At 38.0% G+C, this 27309-nt stretch overlaps 1 protein-coding gene across 1 annotated transcript in view; it reads right to left on the bottom strand.

Moving 5' to 3' along the window:
* The window catches only part of PATJ (PATJ crumbs cell polarity complex component), a 204809-nt gene that overhangs the window by 156948 nt on the left and 20552 nt on the right, over window positions 1-27309 (bottom strand). The window contains exons 9-17 of the mRNA XM_067535623.1: window positions 25355-25457; window positions 24352-24440; window positions 22880-23021; window positions 22445-22579; window positions 15255-15331; window positions 12107-12163; window positions 10436-10570; window positions 5772-5939; window positions 1888-2019 (exon numbers count right to left, since the gene is read on the bottom strand). Coding sequence (XP_067391724.1) covers window positions 1888-2019; window positions 5772-5939; window positions 10436-10570; window positions 12107-12163; window positions 15255-15331; window positions 22445-22579; window positions 22880-23021; window positions 24352-24440; window positions 25355-25457 — 1038 coding nt within the window. The remainder of the gene's footprint in view (window positions 1-1887; window positions 2020-5771; window positions 5940-10435; window positions 10571-12106; window positions 12164-15254; window positions 15332-22444; window positions 22580-22879; window positions 23022-24351; window positions 24441-25354; window positions 25458-27309) is intronic.

The raw sequence follows: 27309 nt of genomic DNA, 5'->3' as shown, positions 1-27309 counted from the left end.
CACTCAACCCACTTTTTCCCCACCATTTGGACTATTAATTGTTTTTTGAATGAAACTGTTGCAAGTGCTTTGTGTGCGCATGCATGCATGGAAATACACAAATATACATTCATACACACATACACACCCCTCCAAGAGTGAGCTCCACATGCACCAGGAAGAGCAACACAGACCTACAAGGCAAACCCGAACAAAACAAAAGTGTACTTCGTACAACAAATATCTTGTAATTATAAAGATACAAGATTAAGTGGATTACTGCTTATTTAATAGTGATTTGAAAGCATTTAAATCTGCAAGGATCCCAACATTACTAATGTATTTGCATTTTTGAATAAGTAAATAAAAAGCCTGTAATTAAAGCCTTCATTAATTCTGATTATATGAGAACTTAAAAGCAAAACTGTGTATTGCTGCTTTGTAGAGTCCCAGTGACTATTGAAAAGTTGGCACTGCAACACAAAAAGTATCAGCAAAAATAGCTAACATGATCTATCTTCAGTAATCTTAAATCACACTGGCAAAATATGGAATTCATGGTTTTTGCATAATACTCCAAGTATTTGTCTTCTAATCTGTTCCTGATTCATGTCTTATTGTATAAAAATATAATTGATTTTTATATCACTTGACATTTATGTGTAACGTAGACTACATTTTTTTCCTTCAACCACAATATTTAGGCAGTGCACAGATGTGTGTTATTACGAAGAGCAATCCAGCAATTTTAATTCTTACAAGTATGATGCTTAGAGGTTTTAAAATATCACATTGATGGGTAACATTAGAAACTTCAACCTGAACTCAAAATTCTGATATTTTCTATACATTTATTTAGAGCCAAATTCTTTACTGATATAAATGGGCACAGATTCAATAGAATTTTACTGAATAACTCCAGCAGAGAATTTGGCTCTTAATTACTAAGGAGCTTTAGTATCATGTCTATGTAATCTGTCTCACAACCTTTCTACATAAAGAAGAAGATTGTTTTTAAGGATAATTTGCTTTAAACCATTATTGGGGTCTGGGATTAATCTCTTAATCATTAGGGAAAATAATTTCTGTGCCCCAAGTACATTGGTCTAAAAATGTAAAGCACTGAAGAGACAATTATTTAATCTCTATACCCTATTCACGTACATAGTACAAGAAATTAAAGCACTTTATTGCTTTACTAGCAAAAGAGTTAAATTGGGTTTCATATGCTGATCCTATTTGTCACCTCTAACTGTATAATCTCACCATGCAAGTCAAATTAACCCTTAAACTAGAAAATGAATAGCTGTGCTCTGAGGGCCTGATAACAATAGGAACCTTCCTATTGACTCTAACGGCCTTTGGATCAGGCCCTAAAGAACCAGTGGTTATTATTTATTTGTATTACCATGGCACCTGGGAGCCCCTGTATGAGGTACTGTATTAGCAGGCCTATCACAAATGTACTTTGAACTCAAGACTGGGGTAGAAAAAATTGACAAAACATTTAACAAATAGCAAAAAATATGTTATACTGAAGAAAGCTCTCTTACTACTCAGTTATTTATGAAGTAATCCCCAGTGATTAAGAGAACCCATAGCCTTTAAACACAAAATTATGAGTCAGAGTATGATTAATTGCACTTTATTATATCCAGTAATTAGCATGGGTTAAAACGATGTCCTACATAACTGGTCTAATATAACAGAGGAAAATTTGGCCTCAAAGTAACAAATAATTTCCCCCAAATTTCAAAGTCCAAGTGCCATATCATTGTACTATTTTATAAATATATTACCAAATCATCATAACAATATTTACAGGAAATTCTGAGGCACAGTACAAAGGGGAAAAAGAGGATGAGAGGTATTTTCCGTATTTATTGATATATACAAAGAAAATCATACCTGATAATCTAAAATGCTGAATCCTAAGCCTTTACAGTCTTTTTCTAATTCAATAACCTTCACATCAGGAGACCATAATGCTAATTCACCATCTCCTTCCTCTTCAGGATGAAGGTCTACTTCCAGGTTCATCTGAAAAATAAAATATTTGCTGAAAATGCTATCATTCTTTTTAGTTCTGGACGGAAGTTTATTCGTTCAATAAAACTGCTACATTAATGGTTCATCCAAACGCATCTGAAATATATTCTTTTAATCTAATTCCTTGCAAACAAACACTTATCTATTTATCACAGGAAGTTCCATTGTGACGACTCCCAATAGCAAAGCTAAACGTGTCCATCAAGGCCTAACACTGCACACAAAATACTGAAATGTAATTATATAATGTTAAGCATTATTTCTAATTACAATAATGGCACTAACCTCTTACACTTCAATGGACTTCGGTCATCCCATTAGATGCATAAAAGGAAAAATAAATTTCTCAACACAAGGATTTAACCACCATATAGGGGAAAGCCCATGAAAAGACAGAAGGTCCTGAAAATTTTAAGTATTAGAATCTTAACCAATCCCAAATTGCAACTATGTACATGACTTCAAAAAACAATTTTTTTTTCATTTTTGCTTTAACATTTGAACTCGAAGAGATATAGATATAAAATCCCTCTGAAAAATAACTGACTTCACATAAATGATAAATTTTACAAATATCATCCCTTGTCTAAGATAAAATACAGATTACAAATTTTTCTGCTATTGTATCATTTGCTGTAGATGAAAATGATATTGCAAATTTAAAAGAAAAAGAGGAAATCCCTCGGCAAGTAGCATGATCTTGTCAAAGTCTGAATGGAAATTCTCATCAGGAAACTTGAGGACCTTCCATTATTAAGATAGTAATAATTTAATTTTAATTTCAGCTCATTGTGTAAGCATGTAGATAATCACAAACCACAGAAGCTATAATCCCAGACACGGCTCCTTGCTCCCTGGATCAGAAGAGGGTAGAAATATGGTGGAGGTGGATTTAAGGAACAAGGGAGTCTGGTCACTCAAGCAATATCAACTGATGGCAAATGTGTTTAACTGGTGTTATCAGGATGAAAAATGTTCAGTAAAAGGCAATACCAAGTAGTGTGGAAGAAGGAGTGACAGGGTGCTGGGCAAGAATTGCGAAGTCAGTCCCCTATCACGCCAACTTCCATTTAGGGAGGTAAATTGGAGCTGACTAGAAAAAACCATCACCTAATTAGACAACCAGAGACAGCTGCCAGCCCAATTAGCCTGAACTGCATAAAGGGCTGAGAGGAAGGAAGCCAGAGAGGGAACCAGGGAGTGGAAGCAGAGCGGTGGCTCTTCCCTCCTGGGTGTAGATGCTAACGGGAAAGCTGTGAATGGGAAAAGGTGGTGGGAGCACAACTTGTAAATAAACCTGCACCAGTGGTTACTGAAATAGAGGGTCTCCGACAGACTTTGTCAACGCGGCAGAAGCAGGGTAGGCTCGGTGACACCCTGTTACACATGACAATAGAAGGGACCATTCATAAATGGAACAATACTCTTTGTGCCTCCGCTGTTGAACAAAATATCCATAGTACTGGCCGAACTATCTTCCTAGAAAGGCCATCCTATCAAGAGGAAGCTAGATCAAGGAGAAGTGGAAAGCAAGAGTAAATACAATTTATAATGGAAAAACATTAGAAGATTCAACCCTTAATTTGGGATTTTTAAAACTTCTACAATGGAAATAAGTGCTAAGCATCCTGTTTTCCCAGTTTTGCATAAAAATTTGATTTGCAAGATGGAAGTAATCAGCTAATGGGAGCAAGGCTTAGATATAGTATAATTCAAAGCTTCTGCTCAGCTATTAAGCTGAAGAATGATGTATGTGATGTACACAGTCAGCATGCTAGCTTAGTGATTTACATACCTTGTATTTATAGTACAATGAAGTTTCTAGTGACCTACCTGAGTAAAGCACATTAAAGTTGCAACCATGAAATATCTTTCACTGAAAACACATTCTCTAAAATACTGTCATAGCCTAGGAACATGAAAAAGTCAAAGTATCACTCAAAATTCAGTCACCTTCTAGTCAAGCGTAAATGACAACAATTTCAAGTGTTGCCAGGTCCCTCTTGAACATTTTGTGCTTTAGCCTTAAAGAGAAAATGTCACTAAATCAGTTAGATTTGTTATTATTTAATGAAATGTAACTTTCACATGCAGATACACAGTATTCTGTTTATGTTCCAGAGTATCTCATCTTGGTTAATTTCAACCCACCCAAAGACTCAGGCTATTCTGTCACCATTATACCAATTAAAGCCAAATCCTGCTCTCATTGAGTTAGGGACAACCAGTACCAAAAGCTGCTTCGGCACATTGTGCTTTTACATACATAAACACAAGTACCAAAATGCTCCAACTTTCCTACTTGATTTTGTGTTCGCACTTTAAAAAGGTGTTGAAAGTCCTAGGAAAGTCATCTGGTGATATATGAAGAAGAAAATGGTACCAGAACTTTGTGTGTGCCTTGTTCAAGCCATGTATACAGATGCAATGTCAACAGTCAGAACTTCTAGTGGTGAAATAGACAAACTAGTGGTAAAACATGGTAGTGTGTCAGGGATCAGCTTTGAGCCCTTGTTTAACCTCGTCCTAGATACCCTCATAAGGAACATACAGAAGGAAGCACCTTGATGCATGTTGTTTGCAGATTATATCATTCTATGCAGTGAGGAAAAAGATGGTCTATAAGAGGATCTTGATAAATAGAGAGATGTGTTAGAAAGACATGGGCTCAAAATAAGCAGAGGAAGGGGTATATGGTATGTAATTTCAATAATGTGAACACTGAAGAATTATCCTTCAAACTAGACAATATTGAAAATGCAAAGTTGGGGAGTTAAGTGGTGTAGGGGTGACAGGAAGATACAAATTAGCGTAAAAGGAGAAGTCTATAAAACAGTGGTCTACCCAGTTTTAAAGTATGGTCCCGAGTGTTGGAAACAAAGAAGAAACATGAGCAAATGCTTGTCCATCTCAAAATTTGCATTTCTGTGGAACAGAGCAAATGCTCTGTTCCACAGAAATGCAAATTTTGAGATGGATAAGTGGCATAAACAAGAAAGATCAGGTTAAGAATATGTATGTTAGAAACATGCTCAAAGTAACACCCTAAACAAAATAACGAGGGAGTGTAGGCTCAAATGACATGAGAATGTAAACCTCAGTCCTGACAACTATGTAAGAGAGTCCAACATACCAAGACTGCAAGAAAAAGACGGAGGCCAACCAAAGAAAGAAAGAACAAAAGAAAAGGACTTTAAAAGGTGTTTGAACAGCTACATATGACACTAGACATAGCAAAGCGATTTGACTAAATCAACAACTTCTGACAAATCAAAGAGTCTATCAGTGCTGAATCCTATCACCTGGTTGTATTACATCAGCGCCGTGTTATCTATCTTACTGGGATTGGAAACACCATTGGACAGAAACCAGACATTACCTTTTGTGTTTTCAACAACACCAAGAACACCAACAACCCTCAGTAAATAAGACGACGAGCTTTTGTTAAAAATGAGAGAGAATGAGCTTACATAAATACAAAGGAAATCCCTCTGACTGAGCTCCTTTCACATGTCTGTTAACCCACTTGGCATTTCCATGTGAAACAGTGATGAGATGTAAAGACCATTTTACAAGACAGTTGGGTACAAAGAGCCAATTTTCATACCCATACAAATGGATTTCAGACATTTTTGTTTTAAAGAACTGAAATTGGTTGAAACAAACAGAGAAAAGCCAAAACACTGTCTTTAGAAAGTTAGTGAATGTCTGTCTAATTGAGCTACTCAATCTCTTATCACTACCTTTGGCGCCGGAGATGAAACCTCGATGGTGCTGAGCTCATCCACAAAGGACTCACTGCCATCGTCGAATAGACGCCGACAACAAACCAGAGTGAATGGAGGCGGCACTTCTTTAAGAAAAGAAACTGCCTCACGGCGGGATTTTCCATAAAGCTGAACTCCATTTACCTAGGTAGAAAAGAGAAAACATGCACCAGATATTTAAAAGGATATTGATCAGGTTCTGCAATAAAAATATTCTCTTGTTTACTTTAAACCATTACACCATAAGCAATAATTGTCCTCCCCAACTGTACATAAAGGTCTAATTTCACTGAGGGATTCTAGTGAAGCTTGAGTGGTTTTGTTAATGTACCCTCTAATATATACATACATTACTGTAAGACTCTTATTCCATCTCTGGATTCTGGTGACTTTACTATTATTACACAGTGGTGATCCAGATCTTTTGTTCTATTCAGCTTCCCTTCATGCATTTCCTGCCCTCTGTGTTTCTAGTCCCAACACCTCCTATGGCAGGTAAAGTATCCCTTTACCATGGTAGTCATTCTTTATCGGTTCTTTCCATACAAGTTATTCCCAGCCTCCCCCAAAGCACAGACAGGAAAACTGATTTCAGCAGTGCTTGACTGCACTTTTAAGTGCTTTAGAAATTAGTCCTAATGTCAGAACCTTTTACTTATTAAGCACTTTTCAGTGCCTATATAAACTGCTGGCTTGACAGCCCACATGACTGAAATGCTCTTTTCATCAATAGGCATCCCATTGACAATGGCAATGCAAGCCCATGTGCCTGAATTACATTCTGCCCCACCCATATGCCTGAATCACGTTCTGGATTGACCAGGTTGAGAATGTCATTCATTCTCCATGTCCCATTCAATCCATGGTTTCTCTGCCAAGACTGAACAAGGATACCAGTTAGGATCAATTATCATGATGGTTTTGGCAACATAGACACGTGCCCTCCGGGAGCTTGAACCTTTACATAAATCACCAAATAACTCCCAAATGCACATTACATGTTGAAACCATAGTAGAGGTTGGGTTGAAAATCCCAAAACAGTCTGGGGAGGCAAGCGGGGTGCTGCCATAAAAAAAACTGAGTTTGATGAAATATTTCACCAAAAATTCAAAATTTGGAAGATTTTCAGCAGTTCTAAATTGAATGCACCGAGTCCAAACTTCAACAACCGTTGCAGGCTTTAAAAATATAGTAAAATGGATTAAATGAGCTAGATCCTTGAGAGAATATACACAAATGCTTTACACAATAAAGAGAAAAAGCAATTACAATAAGCAATTCAGCAGAAAGTCCTGACAAGTTAAGCTTTATCATCCCATAAACTTTAGCTACTCAATGATAATGGAAGACCTCAAGGCAATTGCTAATGGCTTTTTACAACCACAGATGGTGTTTATGTAATAATAATATTCCCTTAAAAGTGGCTTACTGCAGTTATACTTTTTTTTTTTCTTTTTTAAGAAACCTAAATACAAAAGGGTTTTCCTCTCAACTTCACAATTGGTAGTGTCCACACACAAAGACGGTATCTAGGTTTTACACTTGGTTGAATTGTAAAAATATTATATATGCCAAAAAAAAATGCAGAATTTCACCCAGTGTCAATGGCCTAACAAAACAATTGTCTCTACAGCTACCAAGTGTAGTGCTTACTGCTGTGCACACATCTACTGAAGTCAAGATCTGCCCAGCGTCATTTCCTATATCTCTATCCCCGTGGACGCAATTCAAGTTGGTTTGGTTATGATTAGATGCCCCATACCATACACCTCTCTTCCAGGATCATCATTTTTCCTCAGATAAGCTCAACTCTTTCTTTGTGCTTTTGTAGTTTAGGAACCCACCATCTTTCCCTCAACTTTGTAATACACTTGAGGAGATAATCGAGAATTATACAGTCTGTAGAGCTTGTCAGGAATTTTCCCAGAAAATATTGTTTGTTGGGAAACGCTGACTGATGAAACAGAAAGCTTGTCACAGATGCATATCTGTTTCAACAAAACTTTCATCACAAAGTCTTCTCAGGTCAAGAGAGACACAGACAGACATGCCCCAGAATAACCCAATGGTCCAGTGATTAAGGCACTCACCTGGGACATGGGAGATCCAGGTTCAAGTCCCTGCTCTGCCTGATTCAGAGCAGGGACTTGAATCTGGGTCTCATGTCCCAGGTGAGTGTCCTAGCAATGGAGTCAATGTCTTTCTCTCTGGCCTAATAATTACTTATATGAAGCGGAACAATTTCAACGGGAGAGAGAGACAAACACTGGAGGTATATCTACATTACAGCAGCATGTAGAGTACAGATGTTGCACGGCTAACTAGCACAAGAATAAGAGGCACTGCTTAGGCGAATACAAAGCTCTACGTGTTTGAACCTCTATGGTATATACCCCACTTGGCTCTTTATAAGCCCAAGCAGTGCCTCCCACGTCTGCACTACCATTTTTAGCAGTATAGTGTCCTGCTGCTAGTACCTTTCCCTGCAGTGTGTAGCTACACATGTAGTGCCTGTACTCTACATGCTGTGTAAGTGTAGATATAGCCTAACTCTACAGCCCAAAGGGAAGAACGCATGTGAAAGGTCTCATTTGCATTCCACATCAGAAAGAAACCACAAGTCAAAACCTCGAAATCTGTCATGAAATGGAATTCTTGTTTTCCTGCCCTCTAAAATGGCAGAATGATGTTTTCAACGAGCGCTAGGAACTGTAAGCCAGGATGGCAGTGACTGCTGAGCTATTAGGCTAAACCATTAGTTAATTATTTAAACAGAAATATCAGTGCAAAGTTGTTTTTTTAAAATGCATTTAGAGTGCTTGTGTGGTGGGAAGTTATCATCATCATCTCTCAGTGTTCTGTGATTGATGAACAAGGGCTACTATAGGTCCACCAGCAGACTTGGGGACTCCCTCTCTTCTCTCTTATAGCTGCTGAAGATCAATCTCTAAGCAGGAAGGGTGCCAGATGCCCCCATCCATTGATCACTCCATACTAGCCATTCCAACAAATAACAGTAATGGAGGCTTTCGAACAAAAACAGATTGACAAGTGACAACAGACAGTGAGAACGAGGCAATGGACACCATGAAAACAACACAACAAAATCAGTTAAAATTATAATTTTTATAAGTACTATGATTCCTATAGTTGTTTATCAAATAGACCTTTTAAACATTGAATGCATTTTTATAATTTGCTAAACATTTTAAAACGTATCTCCCTCATTAATTATTAACCCAAACTACCCCCAATTGTTATATCAGCACCTGGGTAATGTTTGCTTTAGTGAAGGGACTGTTATAATTTCCATTACAAGTCTCTATTTAAGAGAATTTATAACTTAGCAGTAAAAACATGCTCTAAGCTGAAACTTGGCATATATATGTGCCCTAGAGCACGGTTTTGTTTCAGTTGTTTTTTAAGTTATGGGGGAGGGGGGGGCGGGAGTGTTTAAAAATTATAAAATCCACTAGCTCTGGACATGTATAAATTGAAACCGTTTTTTGTTTTTTTTTTATTATTTATACAATAAAAGTTGTCCATTGTGTGGTTTCTTTGCTTTTAGTATTCAAATTTTTGTTTAAATGGCCAAGATATTTAAATAACACTTTCAACTTTCCATTAACCCTTTCATGGGGAAATCCAGAATTCTTCTGTTAAGCAATAATAAAAGAACATGCATTAGTTCTCAGCAATATGAACAGGCGTTTTTGGTGCTAAAGGGTTAATGATTGATGACCAGAACCCAGGCCACCTGAGCCCTGAATTTAAGGGCCTGATCCTTCTCTCATTGAGGTCAATGCGGCTTTGTTCTTTGCTGCCACTAGGAGCGGGTTCAAATTCAAAATGTTCAGTAAATCTCAGTTTAAGAAGTCTGCTACTCTCACCTTAACATGCCTCCACCCTACACAGAGATTTTTTTTTCATATCTTAACCAAAGAAACAGCAAAATATAGACAGAAGAAAATTACTGTTTTATCCTTCATATCTTGCAATTAAAAATATGTATATATGTATTTCTCCAAAGTAAAGAGGTCCTCATTCTGGTCTGACCACACCAAAGCAGCACAAGGCCTCACCCAAATACCTACTATGTGCATATTATTCATTAATACACCGTGCTTGCTTGTACACACAAGTTTTGTCTTTGAATTCAATATCCAAGTTCCAAAGAGTGAAAGGATTAAAACAAAAAACCATCACTGCAATGTGACTGGCTGCTTATAGAGTTTTGAGGGGTGGCTAATACTCAGAAAGAGAGATTACCAACCAGAGCAATGCAAAAATTAACTATTCCAAGACCCTTACTTCAGGTACCATAGAGAAAAAGTTTGCCCAAACAAACATCATCATTGCGCTCCACTCCTCAGTATCTGAACACTTCACAGATAATTATGTAAACCTGACAAGACCCTTGAAAAGCAGAGCTGTATTATTTTCCCATTTACCAGACCAGAGCCCAGCTTTTCTGACTCCTAACCCCAGGCTTCTCCTACCCACTGACTGTTTAAAGATCCTATTGTGCATATGTATTAACCCACCTAAAACAGCCTAAAAATGTCATGTCATAATGTCATACTTTTAAAGAGGCTGAGCAGAAAGAACGGCTGTTCATTTCTAGTTCTGTGGACTTTACCTCTAGAAGTTCATCCTCCAGTTGCAGTAAGCCAAACGTAGCAATTGGACCATCTGGAGCAATTGAAGATATGTAATGATGTCCATCATATGTATCAAGTTCAACTCCTAATCTCAAAGTGTGAAGAGGCAATAGCTGCCAAAAATAAGCAATGGTGATGGTTACAAACATACATTTCTATGTGTAACAAATGCATTTAACTTTCAAAAGTTGATCAATTCAGATAAATATGCTAATGTGCAGTTAGTTTAAAGTACTAACTCTGATATAACTAGTGTTGCATCAAACAAATTTTGCTAATTTTCTATTCAATTAGATTGCTATTTTTTCCTTGCACAGTTTCAAAATGCTAGGTTTTAGCATAACCAGAGTTGGAGAATTTGCATTAACCTCTCCCTAGTATTCCCCAGGAAATGCACTTAATACTTATTGCCCCAAAAGTCCATACTTGTCTGGCATATTTTCAGTACAGTCTTTTGAACTTCCAGGTTTTACATCAGTCACATATCTTCCTTTAGAGAGACTACATACAATTCCAGCCCACAATAATACATAAACTTAATAAAATCTTTCAACGATATTGCAGGAAATTGCCACATCTGTGACAGGTTCATAACCACTACTTTACAGGAAGCCAATAAACCCTAACCATACAATCAATCGGTCATCTCATTTCTAGACGATATTTATAACAGTTTTTGGGACAGGGAGCATCGTTTGCAAATAGTTGCTATCACTTGTATCCATATTTCCATAAAAGTTTAATTGATTTTGTGCTGGCTGTCTCCTTAGGGACAACCTTATATCATATTCCTCTCTAGCAAATCTCCACATAGCAAATGTCTTGATTCAGGAACTTTGCCTGCCTTCTATCACTCAACTTCACAACTTTGGCTGGTCCCCCAGCTGCTTCTGGACATCCATGAGGCAGTAGTGGCCAAGTGTTTTTTCCCACCCAGCCATGCATGGCTAGAGGTTGTGGCCTTTTCTTTCAGCTGCACACCTCACCACAATGATCCATACCTGTGACACCTTCAGACTGTATTGATTCAGTTCAATACACAGGACTGCACTTGAAAACCGCTTGACAACTTCAGCTACTACAGAAGACAGATGCTTATTTAGGCTCTGAAGCAGCAGTCAATGGGACTGCATACAGTAGTAAGAGTCCATACTTGCAAATCCCTTATAGGATTAGGACCTTACCTAGCCAAGTTTCTTGTCATCAGTGTGACACTCTGCTCCATATCTGCACTGCTTTCCAGGTATTATTCAAGGTGCCACTCTCTTGCCTCTCTCCAACTTCTAGCCCAATAGTTGGCAACAGCTAGAGAACTGAAGCCAGCATCTCCCAGATTTAGAAGTGAGGGGCCCTCGATTCTGGAAAGTCATGCTCCCCAATTTTCAGACAGAGTTTGAGGAGATTTAGAACACTCTGCATGGCCTATTTTCCTATGTGGGGTTTTTTGTTTTTGTTTTTTTCCTTCAGACACAGCATACATGAGCAGCATTAGCTGCAAGTGGCAGTATTTCTCTGAGAGATGAGCTATAGCCAAACCCTAAACTCCCCCACATTTCAGAAGTATTTATATCAAGGGTTTTGGTTCATGCTCATCTCCAATTACTTTTATTTCATTTTGTCTTTTTTATTTTAAATGTTAGATTCCATACCTTTGAGTATTTCTGGAGCTCAGCATCATCTGTGATTGGCATGTCCACATGAACAACCTAAAAATTGTACACCACGACAATTAAAGATTACTGGTACACAAACTTTAACAGAGTGCTGAATTATAGCCAAGGACTAATTATCGGAATGGTGGACAATAAAATAAGGGGACAAGAAAATTATGCTTTTTAATGCAAAAAAAATTGTAAAGAAAAGTTAGAACAGCTTTTGGATACATAATTTTAACATTTAATAGTGTCATATCTCCTGAATATTTAGAAAAGTCAAATCTTACCCTTCCATACGGAGGCCTAGCAATCAAGTTCAACAATCTAGTTTAAGAAAGACAAGGTGGGTGAGGTATCATCTTTTATTGGACCAACTTTTGTTGGTGAAAGAGACAAAAAACTTTTGAATTTACACAGAGCTCTTCTTTAACTTGTCTCTTTCACTAATTGAAGTTGATCCAATAAAAAACATTACTTCATCCACCTAATCTGTCTAATATCATGGGACCAACATGGCTACAACAAACTCTGCAAACAACTTGGCTTAAGCACAGTTTTAAACTTTTTGCTTGGCTATATGGGAACATCCATGAAAATTATTCTGAATTAACTAAAGGCATGAATTTGAAGTGGATTAACTAACTGAATGAAACTTCTGCATGAACACCATCATTTGCAATTAAAATGGCCTTTGTTCAGTTTATCTTAATTCACTTCCAAGGCCATTTCTATTCTGAACAACAGCATCCACACAGGGATTTAATGTGGTTTAACAAATGCACTTCAAATTCACACTTTCAGTTAATTCAGATTAACTTTCCTGGGTGTGCCCGCATCTACCAGTCATTTATGTTAGAAATGGGTTTTTAAATGATTTGCCCCATCAGCAATTGAGATGCGTTCTAATTATCACCTAGGCTAGCACCCAAGTTTTTTTAACATGTTTCTGATATGATTTGCAACATCAGTGTTGATCAACCAAATACGTTCAAACTTGGGAGCCAGCCCTGTAAAGACTTAAGCATGGCTATGAGTAGTCCCACTGAAGTAAAGTTACTCACATGCTTAAATCTTTGCAGGATTGGACCCTGGATTCACCCACAGCCTAGTTAAACCATGATTAGTTGTTTCAAAAAATAAAACAAAACTCCACACTTCTTTTTTTTAATTTGAATATAATAGCAATATATTTGCCTCTCTACCATCCTTTTTTGTTTGTCTGCAGTACTGTTCCTCCATAAGATTTATTCAGTTTTAATTTTAGAAAGGTTACTTTTTTTTAAATGTAGTATTTTATGATGTTTTGAAATTTGCTGTACTGCACTACATGCCCCAGAGCAACATTAAAATGCATTTCAGATGATTATTAAACTTGGATGCAAGGCCTACTCACTACAGACATGTGAAATCAGGTACCTATTTCCCTTAGGTTCCTTTGAAAATCCCAGTTTAGCACAATATCTGTCAAAAAAATCTCAGCCACAGCTTTCTCTCCAAGCTTAGCTTTTCCTAGAGTGTTTTCCCAGCAGTACCTTCTCTCTGTCCCTAGTTCCCCCTGTTCCTGAGGATCCAAACACTCATTTTATATTCTGGTAAAGCAAACAAATTTTATATTCTGGTACACGAAGCCACTTGGTAAGACTGGATAATTCTACAGCATCTCTGCGCAGGATTGAGGAGCCATGAATCCCCATGCAGGGTCTTATAGTCTTCTGCCCTATTCCAAAAGCGTCTATGTCTTGGTCCAGTTTGATACCTTAGAGTTATCACCACAAGCTACCAAAAGCACATAGCCAGTGACTGGATCTAAATCCCATGCTCAGTAACCAGCTCCTAATATCAGAAGTACTTGGTGGGTGACTGACAAAGTAGATCAGAAAGAGCTCAATCCTTCAAACTCTTTGTAGTCCTATTGATTTAAACAGAGTGGTATGTGGCAGAAAGGATTATGTAAGGATTTGCATTCTCAGACTCAAACCAAACTGCGTGTCATTCGTGGTAAAGCAAGGTGTTGCAAAAAGGAGGAGAGGCATACGCAAAGGAAGAAAACAAAGATTTAAAAAAAGGTGCTAGTCTGACCATGACCTCGTATCGTTCAGGTGGGCCAAATTATGGCATTTTCACCATCATAACCACATTTACTATAATGAAAGGAAAATTTGGCCCACTGAGCTTCATGAACCAGCTTTACATTCCATACATATATTGGGAAATGGGGTGGTGCTAAAGGAAGTAATGTCAGGCTCTGGCCCTGTCAGGATAGGGATACCTAGCAGTTGGGAGTAGGTAGCTAGATTTATTGAATCAAAACACAGTCTTATGTGGACTTCAGTTCTTAAAGGAGCACTAATGGATTGCAGAGAAGGGAGTGCCTCAAGACACCTCTTAATGCTACTTTAAATCTTCCAACAAGAGTTCCGGAGTGATAGTTCTGCCAAACAGTAAAAATAATAGTCTCTGAATCAAGCGGACATGTATTGCAAAGGTAAACAGTTTTTTTAAGGATGTCAGAAAAGGATGTTGGCTTGAATGTTTTATTTAAAAATGCACTCAGTTAGCACACAGTGTTAAAAAGCAGTAATGAATACAAAAAAAGTTATGGTCATTCCCCTTGTGATGATTCATATTTAGAAACGTAATCAATCTCTTCCTTGACAATTCTCTAATAAAAGGTGAAGAAAAATCTAATGGGCAGTTAGCACCACAAAGTTACACCTAACTTGAATTACTTCTTTCTCTCCCAAATACATTTGATAATCATTATTCTCATAAAACTGTAAGATACTTTGTGAAACATAGAACTCATATCCTGAGCCTTTTCTAAGTGTATAATAAAACAAACAGATCATAAAAACAATCATAAAAATGCCAAATATTTTAAGTGCGTGATGTTACAAATTTAAAAATGAGGTTGATTTAAAAAAAAAAAAAAACATTACTCACTCTTACGCAATAGTACAGACATAAACAGAACAAAAATGTGTTAATTATAATATTCCGATATTTCATCCTTGATGTTCAGGGAAAACAAAAAATGCTACTCTACTGATCTGTTCCAACCCCATAACAGCTTGTAAAATTAAGCTTTCAACACTAATTTAAAGAAACATAAATGAGTGTACTTTATTGAAGAATAACATACCATGACTTCATAATCAGGTCCCAGCAGTTTTCCCCACTTGGATTTCAACTCCTTTTCTGGAGAGTCTGGGTCTCTTCCTAAATATATAAAAGTGAACATTAAATTTACTCCCTGCCAAGTACATTTACTTCAATAAAGATGAAGCTTAAATAAAAGATTATGGGGAATGATCAGAAGAAGAAAAGTACATTAACTTGGGTCTATCAAGCAGTGCAAATCAGAATAGACTTTTGCAAGAAAACAATGCAAACGTCAACTACGACTGAAGTGGAATTTATTCGTCTGAGAAGCAGAAAAGGTGATGGTTGCATTGATGAGATGTGAGTTCTGTACCGTTTAATACTGTAAATAAATCATTCTTTCAGATTGCAAAGTGAATTTCACACGGCTTTATAATGTGTTGCTGTTTAAACATTCACCACTACAGAGCAGTGCTACCCTCCTCCCATACTGACCCCTTTTAAGAAGTAAACACCTGACAAGACATTGCCATTATCAAGGGGCTGCATCAGTACAATGCAGCGGCAGACTTTATTTATACATTTGGCAGGTAATAAAGGCTTGTCTGGTTTAATTAGGCCAGTGAGTAACATGAGCTTTAATATAAGCTCCGGTTCTAAACCAGTCTTCCATGGGAACTTGGCTATCTTGACATTTATATCTTTTCAGCTTTTTTACTTATGCAACCAAGGCAGTATTATAGTCATGTAAGACAATTTGACAGGGCTAGACAGCATAAAATGACTGGCTGCCCTGCATTTGACCTCATCCAGAAGCTCTGCACACGTTCCTAGCCTAAGTAACGTGTAGCTGGTAAGAGTCAAACTCTAAAGCAAAATTCCAAATAGCAGCAACTGGGAAATGAATTTACTGAAAACTATTTTTAAATGGGCATAATATTGTCACAAGTTTGGACAAATCACAGAACACTTGGTATCACTGACATGTCATCTTACCACAATCAGAACGCAAATCACAAAAGCAGCCCTTTTCAGTCTTTGAGTACATGCATGTCATTTTGAATTTTGAGTGTTTTGTTAAACAAACAAAATATCTTAGGAGTTGGAAGCCTAACTCTCATCCAAAGTCAAGAGGAATTGGGTGCCTAACACCCTGTGGCAGCTTTGAAAATCTCCCCCTTAACTTTTCAATATTTTCCTATCCCAGTTCCATTCATAAGAGGTTTAGCCCTTTGGCTGAGACACAGATAATTTGCCACTTCCAGGGTTGTCAATGAACAGACAAAGAACTAACACAAATGAACTATTCCACAACGGTGGAAACGCTCTCTTCCTTCAGGGAGCCCTTGTCAAGCTGGGGCCCCAAACTAAATGGGCAGGCAAATACAGAGCATAGTGCCCTCAAAATGTGAGTCAGCATCAGGCCCTCTCATCCTTCAGGGTGGGACTACCAGGCAGTGACCATCCAAGGAGCTTCCGTCTTCAGTCACCCCTTCTCTCTAGGAACTAAAGCAGTAGAATAAAGGTCTACTCTCCTCCCTGGTCTGCCCTCAACTGAGCTGGGCTTTCCCCTTTTGAGCTCCTCTCTACAGGTCTGATATCTCACACAAGTGTGGTGGGATAGAGCCACCTGAGCCCACATCCGCTCATTAACCCTATGTGTTACCCAGTGTGGGGTCTGTATACCCCATCACACACACACAACCCCCTTCAAGATGGCATGCAAGGAACCAAGCCAGCTGTCTATGCCTCCTGCACCTCAGGGGCAAAACAACAGTTTTTGGGTGAGCCTTTCTATGCTGTACTTGAAAGGCACTTGACTGTACTTGACTAGAGAGACAGATACCAATGCATAATTTAGGGATTCATGTCTTTCATTGCATTTAACCACCTGAAAGGGGCAAGATTGGTGTCCAGCTTCAATGGGTTTCCCAGGAGATAATATCAGAGAGAATCTACAGCCCATTTCACCAGTAGGCCTTCTTTTTTCTATCACGGAGCATGCTAGTTCCTGAGGGAACAGCTTATGGCTAAAAAAATAGCACAGAATGTTTCTCTCCATTTACTTCTTGGGCTACGATTGCCCCCAAACCTTCTTCCCACACATGGGTTTGTAAAATAAGTTCTTTCAAAAACAGAGCAGGCTATTTTCTGTTTGGGATGAACATGACAGACTCTTTACACAAGTAGCCTTTCAATGTTTGGAATGTTTTTTTGCGATATCAGACCATCAAACTTCCCAGGGACAGCTGTCCTTAATCAGGTACATGAGGGGTGCTGCTATCATGGAAAACCTTGGCACAAACCAGCAGTAATAACCTGCGAGCCCTAAGCACCTCCAGACCTGGTTTTGTGGTCGAGTTTGGGCAGGCTTTTAAGACTTGGACTTTGTCTACAGGACTGGACCTGACCTTTCTCCACAATAGATGCTAAGTAGGTGGTCTCATCCTTCCAGTTTTGCACTTTGCTGAGTTTGTGGTTAGAATTGCTTCCCACAGGGACTGGAGGATAGTGGCAACCTGTTATAGGTGGGCCTCCCAGTCTCCGCTATAGATGATCACATCCTCTAAATAAGTTGCAGCATATGAACCAGGAGGTCAAAGGACTTGGGTCCATGAGCCATTGGAATATTACTGGGGCACCATGGAAGCCAAAGGGTATACTCCTTAACTGATATATACCAGAGTGGCAAAGGCAGTTCTCTCACATGTTTCTGATATGAGCCAGATTTGCTAGTATTCTTTGGTAAAATCTAATGTACTATACTGGGTCTCACTCAGCTGGATTAGTAGTATATCATGAATATATGAATCTATTAACTCCCTTTTTGTTACAAAATTATGGCCTGAACCTGAAAAGTGTTAACTATCTGCAACTTCCAGTGGAGTCAGATATGCACTTCTACAACCACCAGGAATGTTCAACACCCCTCAGGATAAGGTTCTTAAATGTGTTCAGTTAACTGAAAATTAAGATCCTCCTCCTGTGCCCTCCAAACAATCCCTAAATTCGCATGGTTTTCATATTTGATTGGGGCTCAGCCCATTGAAGAGACTTTGGATCTAGAGTTTTGGTTCAAGCACATATAATTCCAATGCCTTCATCATCCAGTACCATGAGATTTTTTTCTTCATTTTTCGGTCCTTCTCTGGGTTGGTTTTTCATGGTTTGTGGTACATGCTATATATCAATATTGGACAAGGCCTCAGAAATGGAATTGCTTCCCTGCAATTGTTGGCATTAGCAACAACATTCTAGATCTTCAGAACTTTGCCTCTTTGCTCTCTGCTTTCATGTGTTTTTTCTTCCCCATATTACTAGAAGCAATTTCAAGTGTGTTGGATTCCTGAACTACAATGTCTTTTTTGGGGTGTGTTTATACTACGGAGACTTTACCAGCATAGCTATATCGGTATAACCCCATCGTATAGACATAGCTTGCACTGATGGTAAAGGTTTTCCTTCCTGAACAAAGTTAGCTATGTCGATGGAAGCATTCTTCTGTTGCCATAGCTGCACCTACACTGGAGGTGAGGGTAGATTGACATAGCTATATTGATCAAGGGTGTGTTTTTTTCACACCTCTGACCAATGTAACTATGCCAACTAACTTTTCAGTGTAGACTAAGATCTGCATCCCTGGAACTTGCAAACTCTGAACCTTTTTCTTTGTCTTGCAGATCACTCATCTTCTCTTTTCCCCTTCTCACAAGGTCACTATGTAGCTGTGCACCCTTCGCTTTGTAATTGCTGATTAAAGGTTTTTCAAACAGCATAGCTTTTTTATTTCTCTAATATCTTTTTCCTCTCTAATATTACACGCTGTTTTCTATCCAGGTCTAGCTTCATAACTATCTCAAGAACAACTAGCTTCTCTCTTCAGGTTTTACATACTGTTGCAAGAAACAAATAGGCAGCCTGGTCCAGTCTTCACTCTTACAGATGTAGCTGTAAGTTCACTGCCCCTCTAGTCTGCAAGCAGAAAGTTTAAGGCCCCATGCACACAGCTTCCTGAACCATGTATCATGACAGAATTGTTTAAACATGGGTTAGCAGGCCAGCATCACGATTTAATACTTCTTCAGGAAACACAGTTTTAATAAAAATTTAGTACATGTTTTACAAAACACACCTTTTACATTAACTTTTAAAAGGCATTTCCAGAGTTCAGGCAGGGCCTTAAATTAGCAGTGTTTACTGTAGCACCATTATAATTAAGAGTCTGTCAGCATTTCCAAAACAAGCACCATTTTTGGAATTTAAACGTAACCATTAAATTGTGTTCCAGGATGAAATTTTATACACAGTGTTTCAGTCTGAACAAAGCCTGCAACTAAATGGATGCTTTTAAATTTTAGGCAAGCAAAAAGATACTCACATTTACCAGCTACAACATGCTTTTTGATAGCATTGTAACTTAATTTCCTTACAAAAGAAAAAAGGCTTGAGTCTTACCAAACAAGGACTCTTGCTTAGGGCTGTAAGACATTATATACCACAGATAGCCTTACATCCAGTTTTAAAACCATTCCAATTTCATTAGCCTGTACAAATCCAAAGAGGAACAGTACTTATAAACCCAGCATCACCAGAAGTTGTCAACTGCATTCTACTGCCTGCACTGCTTAAATTCCAGCACACTGAGCTGAGAGACTATAGATGAGCCTTTGTACAGAACAGAAGTGCTTACTAAAAAGAAACGGATAAAGAGAGGTACTACCCCTGTTCAGTCTTCCATCTCCAACTCCCACTCTGGCTTCTCCCTCATGGATGTCCTGCTCCCAGCTCAAGCAGTATGGCAAAACCTGCACTCATCTTTCTTCAGAAAACCTCCCTACCTTCTCCATTATTTTTGGCAACTCTATCACCTTCCCTATCCCTTGACTGATGCCACTGGCATCACTGACTCCTCTGCCTCTACATACACAGAGTTGCTAAATGCTCCTATTTTTCCTCTAGCATAACCAGAAATTCATCTGTGCCTTTTCATTCCCTCCTTTGAAAAACTTTATGGTTTACTACCTCATGCCTTAAATACTGCAACCTCCTCTTCTCCAACCCTCAAACCCACCCAAAATGCAACTGCAAGATATCATTCTACAATCATCTTGCTTGCAGCTCAGCTCTTCTTCAAAGTCCTTCATAGCTCTTTAATTTTCCACACCATATGCCAGAATCATATGTTCATCTTCAAAGCCCTACACAACTTTGCCTCCAAAAACCTCTCTGTCCAGCTTCACACAGTCCCCCCCACCACTTCACTGTCCTTCTACATTCTGCACAAGCCTCAGAATCAACCATGCCACTTTGTTGCCTTCACCCTCACTCCTCTTTGTACCTTCTCTCATATAGCTCCCTATGCCTCGCAGCCTCTGACCAGTCCATGTGCCTTGTCCTTGCCTCAAGAGAATTATTTCCATGATTGATAATAAATCCTCATATTTCCCTATAGTATAAATATTTAGAAAGGTTAAAAAAAAACCCTCAAAAGACTTACATTACTAACCAAAAGGAAATTCATGATTCTATTTCTGTAACATTTGTCTTTTGTCCTTCATTCCAGTGTTTTCTACCATCCCTTGCCATGTGATCTCTTACTTAAGGCCCAAATCTTGCAATGAGTTCTCCATGGGCAGACCTCTGTGCCCACACAGCACTCTACTAACTTCAGTTTGGTTGGGTTTTGGGGGGGGTTTTTTGGGCAGGGGATGAGGGGGGGAGGGAGTTAGAAAGGAGTCAAGAACAACATTTAGTAACTGAAGAACAGAAAACGTTCAGCTTTTACATTTCCTACTTGGTGTTTGAATCTAAAATTGTGTGCAAGAGACATTAAAAAAATATCAGTCTGACTGAACATGAACTTGATTATGAACCTTTACTAGGTGTTGCTCAGAACCTCAAAGTCAAATTCTATCAATTTTGTCATTTTCTCCTGTGAATCCAAGGACTGTTACCTCTTTCCACCCACACTTTTATAATACATGTAGACACCACTTAAATGGACAGAAATGCATTTTTAAAAAAGTTTCAAGTCAAAATACTGGTCAATACATTTATTAATTTTGGACCTAGCTAGCCAGAGCAGCAGCATGTGTAATTGAGGACACACAGTATCAGACATCTGAATTACCATTTTTCTTCTCCATTTCCAGGTTGTCTTTAGAATAGAATTAAGTTTACCACAAATACAGGCATTTTGAGGATGAAGATCCTATTTAAAAACATTTCATAGATTTTAAGATCAGAAAGAATTATTATGATAATCTAGTTTGACTTCTTTAACATGAGCAATAGAATTTCACCCAGAAATTCCTGTATTGAGACAAATAACTTGTGGTGAAATAAGATAGTGTATCTTTCAAAAAGACATTATTTAGATTTTTAAAAGACAAACTGATATAGAATCCATTCCATCCCTGGTAATTTGTTCCAATAGTCAATTACCCTGACCAGTCACAAGAAAGAACAAATGAAAGAACGAATGAAAAGAGCCTTATTTCTTGTTTAAAATTTTCTAGCTTCAACTTTGAGCCATGAGGTCACGTTGTACCTTTGTCTGCTTATTTAAACATCCCTTTAGTATCCCATCTCCTTGCCTAGATGGTGATTTCCTACTTCATCTGGCAATCTCTTTTTAATTAAATTGAAAATATCATTAATCTCTTGGTTACCAGTTCAAATTTGGCCCACTTAACAGTGATAAAAAACTAATTGCCACTGTACATTTGTGGCCTGTCAGAAATAAGAGGGTGCATTCTACCAATTCATAGTGGGTAGATATCCACCTACCAAAAAGCACCAGCACAGTTGTCACCTGGAGCAAAGAGATCAGGGACTGAATGTCTGTGGAATCTGAACTCATCCCTATAGGGGGGTCATCCAGATCAGGGTTGAGACACAGTGATAGGATAGTCAAGGGAAGCTTGCACAGTCACAGTTTGCACACCATCAATTCTGTGTCCAATACAGAAAGGTGCTCAACATCTCAAAACACCTTTCACTTGTACTTAAAAAAAAGTAACATCACTTGCAAATAAATGAGAAAAAATAGCGATATGCATTTTTTAGAATTTTGTTTCAGTTAAATATAAAAGCATTGAAGAGCAAAAAATTAAAATTGTGCAAGAAAAAGGAAATCAAACTGTCCATCATTAACCCAATTTTAAAAAAATGAATTCCAAGTAGTCAGAAGATATATGGAGACAACACACTGCAAGCTGTTTTACCTACCTATCTTATGTAGATTTTGCTTCTTTTCATTTTCAAAATTATCTTTAACCTCTTGATCTTCTTCATTCTCACTGTCCAAATTGGTTTCAGTCTCTACAGCTCCAGATAGTACTACGACTGGCATACTTGGCTGCACTGTAAAGAACCAAAAACTTTCAAGTCACCAGGTAATACAAAAGATATATGACACGATAACCAAAATCCACTATCAGCTTCCTTGTTCAGTTTTCAAGAACTTTGCTCTCAACTCCATTTCACTCTCCACTCACCCTTCCACCCTACATCAAAGGGTCTGATTCTGTGCAGAGGATCCTTGAGTCCAAGGTTCATGGTTGTTCCGCCCCTTGTACGAACAGGCCCTAAACATTTATTTCGGTCATTCCAAATTGAAAGAAAAATTAAATGAACCATCGCCAAAGGGAGGAAAAGGACTACCTCTCTCTAAAGATCCTCCTGAAGAGAAAGGAGCATGAGAAGGTTTCTGTCGAAGCAAGGTAAGGTGCACCACCTGGCCTGTCCGACGCAACGCCTCCACCACTTCTTGGTTGGAGCAATTTTGAACATTAATCCCATCAACCTAGTACAGAAACACCATCAGATTATGTTTGAGTTCTAGCATTCGCAGAGGTACGTAAATAACAGTACAATTCATCTCTCAGAGTTATAGTGCTGGCCCTCACAGACTGCAATGTTTGCAAAAGAAAAATTGCATTAATTCAGCTACTTCAAAATAATCAGACAAATGCCATCTTCAAAATTTATTTTCAAAAGAAAATACAAAATAAAACTTCTCTTCGATAGAAGGAGTGGGCAAATACAAAACAGCAATTTATTAGATACAGAAATGTAAAATAAGTTTGCTTTCCAACATCGTTACTGTGTACAGACCGCAGCTTGCAAAGCATTGTGCATAGCATTTCCTAGATGAGTCTGAGACTAACAGTCTGTTCAGATCATAGCATAAGTTTTCTGCCAACCTCCACCAAGCCTCCACATATAAATATGCAAACAACTGTGTATGCAATCAGTGTGTAGTGGTTTTATATATATATCTATAATCTATAAATATTAATATATAAAATTTAAAAAAAGAGTGAGTAGACTAATTTAAACTGGACTCCATATACCCCAAATGAAAAGTGGGTAAAGTCTATTGACCCTTGACTAGAACATGCACACACAAAACTGCAGCTGTAAATACAAGTGGGCACCAAATGAGGGAAACCCCAGGCTTTGAAAGTTTAGGGATTGTATCTGCAGAACATTTACTCCCATATATTTTATACACACTTTATAAAGTCAGATCTCTCTTTTCATGTTAAGAAATAATCTTTACAGAGTTTATTCCTATTTGTATTAGGAATGCAAAACTAGCCATTACATGTTAACAGGGTCTTGACATTTATCCAGAAGATTTTGATTTTTTTCAGCTATAAAGAAAAGAGGATTGTTTTTTCTTTAAAGTCTGCATTACCGATATTTTGATGATGTCAACCCTCTGTTGAATGGTTACAGATGGGCATAAAGGACACAATTCTTCAAGGTATCGAGCACCTACAACTCCCACTAACTTTAACAGGAACTGAAGGTGCTCAACATTTTCATCAGGCCCTAAGTCAAGATTCCTACACTATGATGCTTCAATCCACACATCTGTCCTGTTTTACTGTTTAAGATTCTCTCTCATTTTTGGCAATAAACTAATAATCTAACCAAGGCAAACCAGAGCTATTAGCTCAAATACTAATTCTTTTTGACATATCCAGACATTTCCCAGTGTTCCTCCCTTTCTCTTTAGTTCTCATTAAATTAAGAACAAGCTTTAATACAGTATTTTTTTAAAATCCAGATATATGTAAAATAACCTCTAGTTCCAAAATATGATCCTAACGAAGTATGTTACTTACAGCAACAATTTTGTCCTGGACTTGTATAAGGCCATTGTGATCTGCAGCACTTCCAGGTATGATATTTTTCACAAAAATCCCTGAAGAATCTGCTTCAAAAAAACAAAACAAATGAATGAATAACTAAATGGAAGCACTGATTTGCACCTTTATTTAAACACACATTTATTTAGAGCTTGAGAACCCTGCACTTCTGAAGGCCTGGGTTCACAAGTGGAATGAGGTTGCATCTCCTCCTAGCCACAAACGTACATCGACATCACAACACTCACATTATTGAGTAGTTATGCATGATTCAAAGTCTGCACTGAAGAGAAGAGCAGCGATGAAAGCACCTCTATGCTCACCTACTTGATTTATCCTGCTCAGAAAAGGTTCCCCTCCATGGTAGGTCAGTTTCCATGCTGATACAGACTTTGAGCCACCAAGTCACTTACATATGATGAATTTGTCTTCAGAAGGAGTATTTATGCTTAGAAGTTAAGCATGTGCTTAAGTGTTTTGCTGGATCAAGGCCTCGCTCATCCTCTTAACATTTAGTTTTAGTAATTCAATCATTTAATCAGACACTTGAGTGTGTGTGTATTTTATAAGGGGAGATGTAGAAATTACAAAAAAAAGCTTTCCTTCTTTCTCACGTGTAAAGTAGAGTTGGACAAAAGAACTCTGTGCATGCATAATTACACATAGATATTTTGGTGTGCTGCCAGAGCTCACACACTAGCACAAAGTAGGAAATAGCTATGTGCTGAACAGGAATCACCTGTGAAGATGGCATAGACGTTAAACGCAGTTGAGATGCTCACAGTCCTGCACTGGCAGAGAGATGGACTGGATAATTTAAAAGGTCTTTAAAACTCTAACATCTAACTCATTAAATAAATGAAAGTGCATGTTGAGCTATTTGGTACATATCCAGGACTTCAGCAAAAACGTAAGCGTAGTCTGGGCATTTGATAAACCACTGCTCTAGTCTTTCATAATCTGTCAGTGTATAACTCACCTACATCAGATGTGCCAGCATATCCAACAATTGTTATACCAAGGCTTTGCCCATCCTTTTTTATAAGCTCCACATCATAGGTATCAAAAGGAGTGGAGTTATCCTAGAAATAAAATATTACACAGTTTATAAAACAATGTCCACATGACAGTAAAAAAAAATTACATCACTAACATTTTAAAGTGTAGGCTAAGGTTTTCAGAAGTGACCAGTGATTTTGGTAGGCCAATTTCAGGCACCTCAAAAGGGTCTAATTTCCAGAGGATGGAAAATAAAGTTTCAATCTGGGCATCCAAAATCACTAGTCACTTTTGACAATTTTGGCTATCTGATTGATATATCAGAAACAGGTACCTGTAAAACAAAAGATATTCATATACAACCCAGGGGCCATGCTTATCACATCATCCAATGCCAGACAGTAAGTTTCCAACACAAACTAGGTAACTTCCTAAGCAAAGAGGGTCATGATAGAAATTTGAAGATTTCTTCTCTGCCTGTCTCACAATGTCATGATGCCGCACGCTTGGGAGAACCTCTATTGGTTAATTAAGAACAGAAAATCACTTCAGAGACATGACATCACGACACCAGGCCAGTGGCAGATAGAAGATACTTGGCTCTCAATCCCCTGGCCTTAATCAGAGAAAAATAATTATTTAGACCCTATTAATGGAAAGTATTTTGATTCCTTACAATCATTAAAGAAACCATACACTTGTTCCATCTAGTGTAAGAGGAACTCACGAGCTCCTTCAGACAAAGATTGTTACTACTATGTTTGGAAAGCATCCAACATACTGTGGGTGTTACCGGAAAAAAACAATATGCACATTTTTACAAGCTATCCCATGGCAATTATATCCAACAAATGCATATAGCACATTTTAAATATGGTGCTCAAGATGAAGCTAGGTGTGTAAGACACTGTTTTATTTTATGTCAATCATATGCACACCTACTTAATTACATTTAAGGGCAAGTTGGAAATGATTACTATCCTGATTTGAACTGAATTGGACTGCACAGAGCAGTGGAAGCTTCAAAGGACTTGTCTAGAACATGCAGTGACAACCGGAAATCAAAGCCATGTTACAAATCACTTCCACTGAGCACAAGTTAAGATGTGGGAGTGGGGAGAAAATCCAGAGAACTTTTTTAAGAAGCTTTACTACTTAAAGAGAGATGAGAATATTTATCTTAACAAGGGAAACTAGAACAGAGAAGAATGGAATAGTACATAATTTGGCACAATCTTTTAGCTTCTGAATCATCTGTTCAGTGTTTTCTTAGATAAACAGACACAATCTAATCTAATAATCTAAAACAATCTAATAAAGTATTCGAACATGGTCTGATCCCAGGAGAAATTTATCGATGGGTCCCCTGAAGCTAGCCCTCCTGATCCCTGATTATGCAACCGCTCACTTGATCTTTGGTTGTGTTCCTCCCCACTGAGCCATTTTTACAGTCCAGGACCTTTCTTTCAAAGGCAACACCAGAAACCTTAGTGCCAGAGGCACGTCAGCAGAGCGACTGATGCTATTTCCTAGTTCTCCAAAAATATTCATCTATGGCATGTTACTGGAAGTGGACTAGTAAAATATGGAGTTAACGGGTAGATTCTGGGAAATATAGACACACAATCCCAAACATAACAGTCCACTCCCTGGCAGTGGCTAAACTGGTGGGTTGTAGGTATGTGCCTTACACATGAAAAACTGTATGAGATTTTCTGTTTCCTTATGTGTACACACAGAGGAGTGTGGATTTAGAAACTATGGTAGAAAACGGAGGTAGTTTAAAAGCAAAATTAGTAGTTTAATATACAACAAACGAATTGGCAATTCAAGACATATTTCTACTGATTTAAGCTGTAATCATAAAGCCGAAAAAAACTTCCTGTTGTAAAACTCTCAGCTAGTAAAATCTCTCTCTCAAAAGCCAGAGGAGAA

Source organism: Emydura macquarii, unplaced genomic scaffold (assembly GCF_026122565.2).
Source record: "Emydura macquarii macquarii isolate MOO-44397 ecotype Brisbane River unplaced genomic scaffold, CSIRO-AGI_Emac_v2 contig_3506, whole genome shotgun sequence".
NCBI lineage: Eukaryota > Metazoa > Chordata > Testudines > Chelidae > Emydura > Emydura macquarii.
The sequence above is the reverse complement of the archived record's forward strand: the minus strand, read 5'-3'. Positions and strand labels throughout refer to the sequence as shown.